Consider the following 12,523-nt stretch of genomic DNA (forward strand, 5'->3'; position numbering starts at 1 on the left):
TCAGAGACGCTTTAAATTTAATGATGAAAACATAAATCATTGAGGGGAAGTGAAGGTTGGGTCGTACGGTGCACCAGAACGTTATTGTCTTGCATTGACCCGTCAGAAAACAAGAACAACTTTGCATGCACTCAAAAGACCAGCTACATAATGGAGAAACTGCTGCTAGTACTGATGAATGGCCAGAAGAACTTTATGTACAGCAGGACTGCAACTAACAACTGACAATAATTAATAAATAATGGTGTTCAACCGATATAGTCGCCAAGGCTGATATTCGCAGATATTTTTTAATTATCGGCACATACATTTTTCTGTTTGGCCGATGTGTTGTAAGCAGGACTTTTATTTTGACACTGCAGTTCAGCCACTGAAGACGCACGATCAACAAACTTTAAACCCTTGATTTCAAACTATGCACTATATCCAAGCTGCACACTGTCATATTCATGTCATTTCCACAGTGTGATGTATATATAATTAGTGTTACCAAGTCTTTATATTAAAAAAAAATACATAACTTCAATTGAAAACAAACTTACCAGATCACAAAGTGCCCTGTTTGTTACAGTGTTTACTTTCTTTTTATTCATATATTCAACCTCTTTTTATTCATATATTCAACCATTTTTTATTTATATATTTAACTTTTTTTTTTTTGTGAAAAATACTGTAATAGGGTTACAGAACTTGTCTTCTAAAGTATTTTTTTTTATCAAGTTAAAATCTTTTTTTCCATCTAGCCTAATTAATTTTCTAATTTAGTAAATATTACAGCAAATAAATATTCCATTTCATCATTTGTTATGTACGTGTTTTTACTGTATTTAAACTAGTGTGATACAGCAGGCTATACGTATATTGGCTTCTCTTTAAAATATCAGTATCAGCCATAAAAAATAAAATAAAAAATAAATAAAATAAAAATCTATATGATCCAACCACTATTAATTACGCTGTAAAAAATGTCTAACCTTCCCAACTCAATTTTCTAGTGACTGATCACATCTAAATGTTTAATTTGGCCCAAGTGAAATTCTGTAAATTTAATTTGATAATTTACAGAATTTCACTTGCGCCAATTGAAAAATTTAGATGTGATCAGTCACTAGAAAATTGAGTTGGGGAGGTTAGACATTTTTTACAGTGTAATCGGTTCAATAAATCGGATATTCCACATTTTACCCAATGATTCCCTTCAAACAATAATGTGCAAGCATTTTTCACAACATTCTTAAAGTGCCATCACTTACAGATATTCTTCATTCAAAGACCAAATGTCAAGACCCAACTAATCTAAAATAAACATTTAGTTTATTTTCATGTTCAATTATTATTGATCTTATTGATCCATTGTTGCATCCTCTCATGCTTCTCCTGATCAATGCACAGTGCACACTTGTCGGGCAGATGTTTATTGCTCTTCTAATCAGCGCTGGACTCTGATTTTGGAGTATTCAATTACTGGAAAACCCAAGCAATCACTACCGCAGTACAAGTGTCCCAATGCTCTCTGAAAACACTAACCAAAACTCCCTTGTGTTATCCATTCCACATGCATTTTAATCTACTAAATCTAATCTGTGCTTTAATGTAGAAAAGACCATGCAATTCATAAAACAAAAGCAAAACATCACGGATCCTAGCAAAGCCACTGGAGATAAAGCTGCTTTTATTTAGGTTGAATTTTGCTTTCTTCCCCACTTCTCCCCTTACTATCCATTAAAGGATTAGTTCACCTTAAAATGAAAATTTCCTGATAATTTACTCACCCCAGTGCCATCCAAGATGTCCAAGTCATTCTGGTTGCCATTGAAGTCCATTGTGTGGAGAAAAATCCTGAAGTGTTTTCCTCAAAATACTGAATTCATTTTCCACTGAAGAAAGAAAGACATCTTGGACAGATCTTGGATGGCATTGGGGTGAGTAAATTATCAGGAAATTTTCATTTTGAGGTGAACTAGCCTAATCCTTTAAGTATCCCTTAACAAAAACACTGTAATATAACCCTCAAATAAGTGAATGTAGTATTCTGGCCATTGGAGAACATTCTAGCCACTTCAAGACCAAAAATTAGAGTAAAAAAAGACAAGACTGACTGGGGACTAACTTTGCCTGCAGCAGCTGTGCCATTGCTTGAGGGCATTCATTACATTTCCCAGCACCTGCTTCTGGCTAAAGCGAGATTGACCCAAATAATCCGAGGTCTGTCTTGGGTCTCCAGACAGCCTACGCTGATCACAGCCATAGTTGTAAGAGGGTGCAGGTACACTGTACGAGACCAAAAGTTCTCGCTCGCCTCTCCACCGGCAGATTCTATCTCTAAGAGTGAGACCATGCCTTATTCACAAGTAGTAAAATGAAAGAAAGCCAGCTGAATTATTCAGTATCCAAGCACTTCAGCTTTCAGAGGGAAAAGCCACTGTATGATAGAGGGAAAACAAACAAACCTGGGATAAAAGCCATGACCAAAAGGAGAAAACATCAGAGATACAAAAGAGGTTGTGCAACGAGAAAAAGTGTTTGCATGTTCTACTTGCTCATGGTGCAAAAGAGGTCCAAAAATAACCTATGACATTCAAAGAACTGTCATTGGTAAAGGGAAACAATTACAGTGTACAGAGCCTTTAAATCTACCGGATGTCCTGATATAGCCTACCTAAAGTCAAGTGCATGCTGTGAGATTTTTTACCAATTTTGAATTATGTCACAGGGCAAAATAAGTAGTTTGAGCGGTTAATGTGGCACGCAAAGTTTAAACTGATTAAATGCATGTACACACCCACATCCTGTTGCAAACGGTCGCTGTCGCATATAGCACCAGAAATTGTCAATGAAAATGAATGCGTTCATGGTGTTTTGTGGAAAGCCCTACCGAAGATATATATTGCATAATCTGACACAGTTTGCCTTTTATCTAAGATCTCACTGCAGTCACATCTTACAATCTGAAAAGCAAAAGTCAGTAAAAATAAATAACTGTATGCACTACACGTTTCTGCACCAACCCTGTACTTTTCATTCCTTCAAACACTTGGCTCTCCATTCCACCATTCCTTTAAAGTTTCATTAGTATAAGTTTTTCTGTTGCCCCCCTGCACTGAATACCTGTGAACATCTCGATAAGAATTAATTTTTTCTTATTAGCTTGAATTGTGCATAATTGATGGTGAGAGAAATGAGGTTTGAGCGTGTGTGGAGCACTATCATCTATAATGAACGAGGAGCTCAGAGCCCAGATGGGTGTGTGATGTTGCCTGTGAGCAATTCCTGCGGTGGACACACACAAGGGAGAGCATTTCAGGTGAAGGTGAGAAGCCAACTTCTTAATGCACAAACAGTAGATTCTGTTTGTTTCGAACTATAGCGCCATGAACAAATATCTGGTGGGGAATTTAAGGTACGGTTTGGAGTACTTTGTCAAGTCAAAACCTTTTTATTACATTAGCATGGCCTAGCCTTGCTTCTGCATTACATATTAGGGTTATTAATGACTGTTCATTATAGCCTATAAATAATATAATTGTTCAAGAACAGCAATTTCACAAAAAAAGAAAGAAATATTAAACTTATGTATACACTACTGTTCAAAAAATTTGGTGTCGGTCAGATTGTTGTTCAATATTTTTGAAAGAAAATGCTCACCACAGCTGCATTTAATTGATAAAAATTAAAAAAAAATTTTTTATATATTTTACAGGCCTATACTTATATTCTTGTAATGGCAAAGCTGAATATTCAGCATCATTACTCCAGTCTCACATGATCCTTCAGAAATCATTTTAATATGCTGATTTGCTGCTCAAGAAACATCTCTTATTATCATCAATGCTGAAAACAGTGGTGCTGCTTAATATGTTTTATGGAATCCATGATACATTTTTTCAGGATTTTATAAACAAAAAGTTCAATATCAGATTCAAGTGTGAACTGGTTAAGGTCATGAACTGACCCGCATGCACAAAAGAATGATAACAAAGATGGCACGCTCTCATACGGAAGTGAGCATTTACGCGTTTATTTACTATACGGTTATGTGACACAGAAGCCAGCGAATATGTGCGCAGACAAGGATGAGGAGAAAGAACAGTGTTTTTCTCAAACAGTTTCTTCTCAAGTTGTGCTTGTATAGAGCGGTCACCGTAATACTTGCGAGTATAACAGTTCACCATCCCTCCACTGACTGACTTCGCTGCCATCTTCCATATTCAAAGAACTACCGCGGTACGTAAAATCTTTGGAATAATGTTCATCAGTGCAGATTGTAACAAATGTCTAGAGTTGAAAAGTCGCATGAATTCCAATATAACTGTTCAGGTTGAGGCTACATTGCAAAACATCAGACCTGTATCCGATTTAGGACCACATATGCAATTGGCCCAAATCCGAATCGAAAAGATCAGATTCCATGTGGTTTGTGCTGTTCACACTGTTATAAAACAATCAGATCTGAGTCACATAAGAGCAAAAATAAATAAATTCGGATTTGGGCCACTTTTGATTGCAGTGTGAACACAGCTTAAAGGTGCTGTATGTAGGATCCAGCGGCCTCTAGCGGTGATGTTTCAGATTGCAACAACAGCGCTCGTGCTCGTGAAAAGCAATAAAGTTACATCTGTAGTCTTTCACATCAGATAACGTTAGCAAATGGTCGGCGTTACCTGGCGAACTAATGATGTCTAACTTGAGCCAACTAAAGCACATAATCACAATATATTTTACATGCTTTGAAGTAACTTATTGTTAGCTTACCTGTCCAAAAGGATGAAAGCCAACTCAGGGTCTGTTTTTATACCTAAAACAAAGCGGAGGTCTCTCCATAATTCAAACGCTCTGCCAATGTTGATCTGTGTTTTCGTCCTGAGTCGATCCGATTGACGTTTGGCCTGACGAGCTTCAGCAGATACATTTTTTTTTTTTTTTTTTTTTTTTGGGAGTTTGTGTTGGAGTCTGTGTTGTGCTGGAGGCAGGTCGTTTTTTGGTGTTATCAGACTCCATGTCGTTAGCTGCAGTGCCGTCGCAATAGACTGTATATATAAAACGGAGAGGCTCGGGAGCGCGCATGCACGTCACATCCGGTGGATTTCGCAGAAAATCCGACCCGGAGACTTCACATAAAAATAGGAATACTGGCCTTCAGAGGTAATAGCAAAACGCGAAAAGTGGATCATTGTAATGTGTGATTACAACCCCTTCACAGACGGGCAATAAAAAAAGGATTCATTTTATAAAAAAAGTTACATACAGCACCTTTAAACATCCTACACAACTGACATTCAGATCTGCCTCCATCCAGTTAGCCACGGCCAACTTCCTATACGATCCAATCCATTCCCGAAGGACAAAATCAAATCCCGCCGTACAGTTTTCTCATTGCAGACCAGAAGCCGTTTCACTCCGATATACGTCACAGTAGGGAAGAAAAGATTATCACAACTTCCGTTTCTTGCCTACTTTAATACCAGTAATGTAACTATTAATCAATTTTCATTCATTAACTAACAATCAAAGACATTTTTTTTTATATATATAAAACACACAGAGAGGCAAAAACAGCCCTGTAAATCTCACTGTGGCCTAGTATCCATATTACGAGTTTTCAGAAAAAAGAAATCTCACAACCATTTTTTACATCATAACCTTGTTGAGATCAATCCATTTTCTAAGGCAATTCTGCTTCTCAAAGGTCAGAGTGTCTGGCGAGGCGAGACAGAGTGCCCACAGTCGAGTCTGACAAGTGAGACCCCACAGGGTACAGCTGTGACTATTTGTTTCCCTCATGCCAGCGATCAATGGATGAAATCCCGCTATTCAGGGGTGAATTATCACCGTTCTCATGCTGAGCCGCTGCATTAAGCAGGAGAGATGAGGGGCTTGTCGGATCCGCAGGAACACCAATGCTCTTGGAGAGGAAAGCGGAGGCTTCCGCGTGCATTAATGTGCATAACTCTATAACGGTTTAATCCTAGCATTAGAACATATCCAACTCTGGGGGATCCAACTCTGCCACCTGAGGAGCCACCGTATTATCAACAGGTTTGCACTGTTGGCCATTCAGTGTGACTGGGATTGCCTTTGTCACACGCTTGTATGCACTCAACTCAAACTAAATATATTTTAGACAGATCACATGATTTAGGTTCGATGTTTTACATCAGCTCAAACCCTTTGTTTGCAGCGATCTCTAAACCTGAACCTAGACGTTGATGTATACTAGGAAAGGAAAAGTGTCCTCTAGTATGCAAACAAGTAGAACAAAATCTCAATTTAGAATGGCATTTAAAGTGACACAATGTAAATTTGGAGGACACAGTAGGGACATAGGCACCATTTTCTTATGCAAATAACTGAAAGGTAGTGACTCGTTGTGTAGGATAAACTAGGTGGAATTCCAGAAAAAAACAAGGAGACAAGGTCAATACAACTGAAAGGGGCGATTTTAAAGCTTCGCCATGCTGTCAGTTTTCATCTGCATCTTTACTCTGGACTTGCCTGATTCAAATGGGGGGAAAAAAACTGGGTCTCAATCAATAGCAAATTGAATTTAATCAAGCCGATGCAACGTCTACATTTGACTCATACTGGGGGAATATTAGACTATGGCCTGACATACTCTAAAAGCATTCATCCTGAAAGAAATAAGAAATGACAGCCTTGTTTCTTCTTAGTTAATACTGATTTAGTTAATACAGTTCACCCTTAACCAAGATTTAGAGCTAAGCTCAACTCAACCTGATTGAGTTTTCTATACCACCAAGCACAAATATTATTTATAATATATTATATTATATTAATATTTATTATATATATATATATATATATATATATATATATATATATATATATATATATATATATATATATATATATATAAAATTACTAATAAAAAATGCCATGGATTAACAACCTCATAACTCACAGTAGGTCAGTCTTTAAAGTTATTGTTCAAAATCAATTTCCTTATGGAGAAAATGAATGCCGTTTTTACTTCCGGAACCCAAATGTTACACTCTATTGGCATTGCTACATATAAGCAATGTGATACTGATGACTCACATTGCGCTTTCACTTGATAATAAAAAAAAAAAAAAAAAAGCCCTCATCATGTAAAAACACGTTGCTCAATTATGACCAGGCTAGAATCAATGTGAAACACTTCACAAAAATATTACAAAAAAAAAGAAAAAAAAAGAAAATGCTGACAGAAAATTATTTAAATAATGACTGACTGAATAAAAACAAGGAAATAAACCAGACAAAACATAATGAGTGAAATAAGGAATTTACAGTGAATACTACAGTGAATACTGAAGTGCATACAGACCATTATGAAAAAAGCAGGGAATAATGGCTAGAATACTGACTGAAATTCAGGCAAATCTCACTAAAAAGCAGAAAACACTGCTAACAGATACAGGCACGGTTGACTGAACCAGTAACGAATGAAATATGTATATAAAAAAAATATATATATAAAAAAATAAAAATAAAAAAAATAAATAAAAAAAGACTACTGACTGGAATACAGGAAAAAAAAAACCATTCAATAGCAAGTGAAACTACGTATTTACTGCTCAATTAACTGGAGGAGAAAAAAAGAAAGAAAAAAAAAACAGGGAACTAAAATAGACACTGACAGAGATAAACGAATCAGGAAAAACATTGGCTACTGAGATACAGGACCACTCACTAAAAGAGCAAAAGGCTGTATGACACTATCTGACATACAAGAAATGCTGACTGAAATGCATGGGCTACTAAAAACAGATTACTGACAAATATTTGAAAATACGGTGGAAACAAGTAGTGTTGACTATACTGACAACAGTTAATGCGAGCTGAAATACGGAGAAAAACAAAGAGGACTACAATTCTGCCTGTCAGTTTTCAACAAACTACAGTTCGGCGATTGACCGACAGAATGAATGAGCACGCGCTCGCTCTCCTGTGAGTGACAGAACTCACGTGTCCATTAAACAGACCTGTCAGAAGTCAGGCCTGTATGAAGTACCGGTTTGCACACGTCACCTTATCTCTCTTATTGCAACATTGTATTTTCATCAGTGTTCTTTGGGGAAATGTTTCCTGAAACTGACACGGTGTCAAACAGACCCATTCTCCACTGACATATATAACACATATTATTAATGCCACTTGGTTTCTCTACACTGGGAAAGTTATTTAGTTTCACAACAATTTCTGACATGGTTTCCTTCGAGAGTCTGAGAAAAGCGCAGGAGTATATAATAATAAAAACATACAATACCTCTTTTATCTTGGCTCTTTTCTCTTTAATGTCAGGATCCGCGGGCTCGTGCCCTGTTGCTCCGGGCGGCCGCACGTACTGAACGAACGGCAAACTGTCACCTTTCTCTCCAATCATCGGCGCAACTTTCTCCTTGTCGCTGATGATCTCTTGCTTGATCTCCTCCGGCCGTTTCTGTAGGGTGTCCTTAGCCTCGATCAGCGCCTTTTCGTGGTCTTTTCGAATCTTGGCCAGGATCTTCTCATCCTTGCCCGTCCCGGTGCTCGTGTCACTGACCGTACCTGTGCGCGTCTCTGGCTCCACCGAGGACGAGCGGAAGAAAACTCCGCTGAGAAGCTTAGAGGAATCCGGCAAGAAGAAGATAGCTCCGAAACACAGGGTAATAAAGGCGCTAAACACTAAAAGCAAGATGAATTTCTCCGTGAGCCTGAAGGAGGTCGGGCTGGCGGACTTCCTATTCGGAGTGGCCGTGAAAGGCAGGAGAGAAGCTACAGGCATTTTCTTCTGCGTTTAAAAAACACGACTAAATAGGCTAAATTCTACAACAAAGTAACTCCCCGATCACCTTGACCTACACTGTTTACGATACCTGTTACATTGAACTTAAGGTGTCCGAATAGGGCACGGTATATCCTCTGAAATAAGTTGATCCCACAGTGCGAACAGAGGAGTCCCACCGCCTCAACTGATGATCACGCACACATCTGTGTGTAAAGTCTCGTTGGCGGAACGGAAGAAATGGCAGAGATCCGTGAGTGACAGCGCGCCTCGACCAATCGCTTTGAGCCGCTGTTGCACAAGTTCGTTGTGGGCGTGTCTTCCGGATTTAAAGTACAGACTGGCTTGATGTCTTGTTCAAACTTAATTGGTTATGGACTGGGATCATTCGTTTATGTGGAATGGTCATAACGGCATAAAAAGGCTTATGGACATGTAAGGACTGTTATTTTTAATTCAAACTCTGCTTATTATAAATTGATTAGCATTTTAATAGCAAATATGAACTGCAAATAAAGGACACAGTTTTTAAATTGGACATACCAGAGTACTATTGTAGCGTAATCGCTAGTCTGAAAAAAATAATAAAATAAAATAAAATAAAATGTCTTCTTGAGAGACCTGCATGAGATGAGATTTGTGTCAAAATTCATAAATTAAGTATTCATAGGTCTATATGAAAAATGTATTCTTTAAGCTAAACCAGACTGAGAACTGGAAAAACTGAATTTTGTAGGAATATGGCACAGGCAGAGCAGAACAGAATACAGGCTATAGCCATAAACTTGACGTACATAAAGCAAGACCAGATTTTCCTATAGCTGAGGATTTCCTGGAACTTGATTACAAAATAAACACAACGTCAGACCGTAATCGTTCAGCCTTGACTTTGTTTTCCAAAGCACTGGCAGCAGCATTGTTCTTTAACAAGACTGAGAACAGGAGACAGCTGCTTCATGCATGAAGATTTTGGGGCTAAAGCTTAAAACTGCCTTTAGAGTTTTCACTTTCGTAACAGTAGGTTGCTTCTCACATCTGGAAAGCTGAAGCATACAAAAATTCTTATGTAGGCCTATATATATATAGCTCATTCTTTTAAGTCTGTGAGTTCATCTGCCAGTGAAACCAGCAGTATGTTGTCTTTGTACTCAGTTACTGTGCTATAGTGACTTTGCCAGAGCTCCAGTGCAACAGCTCTGACAGCTCTGAATCTGATTGATTCCGATTCTCGGTTTCACTCCAAGTACTTTTCAGCAGCTCCATTGTGTTTTTGTCGTCTTTTGTATTTCTTGTTAGTGCATACACACATTAGTGGGTGTGTGTGTGTGTGTGTGGTATTCCAAAACTTCAGTCCCTATGAGGAAAACAGCTTCTAAATCATACAAAATTATGTTTTGTTGCTGTTGTTGTTTATGTTGTTTGTTTTTAGTGTAAAAATGCAGAATGTAGGGTTTAGAGGATAGAATGTAAAGATTATACATTATAAAAATTATTATACGTGGAGAATCCTCATGAAACAAAACCTAAGGTGAATGCATGTAAAGTCGGACACTTTTTGTTAAAAGATTTTTTTTTTTTTTTTATGTTAATTCTTTATTACTTTTGTTTAACTTTAAGCTCCAGCTATACTATTTAAATTTGAATACAGTTCCTATAATGTGTCATTTGCAAGGTATAAATAAACATTTTGAGATCATGCACTCCAGATACATATATTTTCAGGTTATGTCAGCCATTTTTGAACAAATCGGTTTAATCGACGGCTGCATCCGAAATCACATACTTCCTAGTAGGCGGAAAAACTGTATGTGATGAGTAAGATGTCCGAATTCACAGTACTCATAAAAGAATTGGCAAAAAGTACCCTGATGACCTCCTTCCAGCGAGATTCTGAAGTGTGCAATGGACACTTTACTATCCCATGAGGCCACGGGAGAGGATTTATTAATGGCAGTGAAGCGACACAACTAAAACTGGTAGGTCACATGATATTGACAACATGGCTAGTGTAGTCCGGATAACATTCATACTAAAGAACATGCAAGAGAGTATGTGATGTTGAACGCAGACCATGATTCAATGACTCATTCCTGAATGAATCATCATTTTTGAACAAATCAGTTGAATTAACGAGTCAATGATTCACTCATAAAGACGGTCACTAGTCGCCACCTACTGGTGTAACTATGTAACCTGGCGAAAGAGTCAATGAATGCAGACACACAAGCTGAGGGATATAAACAGTGGAAAGTCCCAGCGCTGTTTCACTATTATGACAAAACTCTTGGTCTTTATGAGTTTTTAATTAGTCTTATTTTACTTTGTTTTTCGGTAAAATATCTAAAAATCCCTAAAACGAGATACACTTGAGAAGAAACACTGTTTACGATATTTATCCGAAATTTATATATATGTATTTTGTCATAAAAACAAGTCTTAATGTTTTATGCAGTGTTCCTTATCAAGTACTGTAAATATATCTGGTTTTAAAGAGTATTAGTTACTTTAACTGAAATTAGACAACAATATGACTTTTTGCAGTATATTCTTGGTTGAATTGGGTTTCATTTTGTCCATGCTCAAAGAATGATAAGGAAGAGCAATAAAATGAGGGGAATGTTTAGTGAGAAAACAGCAGGTGTCATCTAGGACATATTACTGTAAAAGCACATGGGACATGCAGTCACATTACCTGCATGCCGCAGGAGTTCTCACACACAAATCTCAGGGGATTTTAATCTTGTCACTTCATCATAACAGCTTGCTGTTACAACCAAAAACATGGTGAAGTGCATGAAGGAGGTTGAAAAGGCTTTGCATTATGGGAGGCATGGTGTTGAAGTAAAAGTGGTCCGGTCTGAAGACGGGAAACTGACAAACTCAACCAGTTCTTCCACTACACCCGCTTTAATTCCTTTCTTGGTCGCTCAGCAGGGCTTTCAGGTTCTTTGTGAGTGACAACAATCCAGGAACACGAATATCTATAGTGTACTAAAAGGATCAATTTACTTTAAACTATATGATTATGGGTACAAAATGAACCTGCACAAAAGAAAAAAAAAGCTGTTTATTGTGTAAGGGCTACTGCACCCAAAAATAAAAATGTTGTCATCACTTACTCATCCTCAAGTTCCAAAGCTGTATGAGTTTCTTTCTTCTGTTGAACACAAAAGAAGATCAAACAGTTGACAAACACTTGACGGCAGCCATTGACTTCCATAGTAGGAAAAAATACTATGGAAGTCAATGGCTACTGTAAACAATGATCAATAAGTTATGACCACAAATGATTTTACATTTGTTTAACTCATCAAAATAAGTTAAGCAATGTTCAACTTTTTAATTAGTTATACAAGATTAAACAAATTTTTTTTAAGCCAGTTTAATGTAATTTGAGTTGAAATGACAAACATCCCTGAAGTTAATTGTACTTAAAACATTTAAGGCAGCAACTATACTGTAACTATTTTGTGTCTAACAGAAGAAAGAAACGTATACAGATTTGGAACAACATTAGGGTGAATAAATTATGACAAAATTAAAAAATTTTGGGTGAACTATACCTTTCCCAAAAATCCTTCTGAACAATGTGAACACTCTTTTTAATGACTCAACATTTTTTGAGTGATCGTTTAAACGCAGTTAATAAAAAAAACCCCGTCCCTTTCTGCCCAGCTTGTACGTGAGGTAAGGGGCTTCTTTTAGGAGGAACATGTGCATTGCATGCAGCTCAACACCTGCCGCTGCACACATCACCTG

At 37.4% G+C, this 12,523-nt stretch overlaps 1 protein-coding gene across 1 annotated transcript in view; it reads right to left on the reverse strand.

Moving 5' to 3' along the window:
- Window positions 1-8,978, reverse strand: part of man1a1 (mannosidase, alpha, class 1A, member 1) — a 111,080-nt gene extending 102,102 nt beyond the window's left edge. The window contains exon 1 of the mRNA XM_084432358.1: window positions 8,267-8,978. Coding sequence (XP_084288484.1) covers window positions 8,267-8,764 — 498 coding nt within the window. The 5' untranslated portion in view covers window positions 8,765-8,978. The remainder of the gene's footprint in view (window positions 1-8,266) is intronic.
- Between the last annotated feature and the right edge of the window lie 3,545 nt (window positions 8,979-12,523).

The sequence above is a fragment of the Rutilus rutilus genome (assembly GCF_951802725.1).
Source record: "Rutilus rutilus genome assembly, chromosome: 15".
NCBI lineage: Eukaryota > Metazoa > Chordata > Actinopteri > Cypriniformes > Leuciscidae > Rutilus > Rutilus rutilus.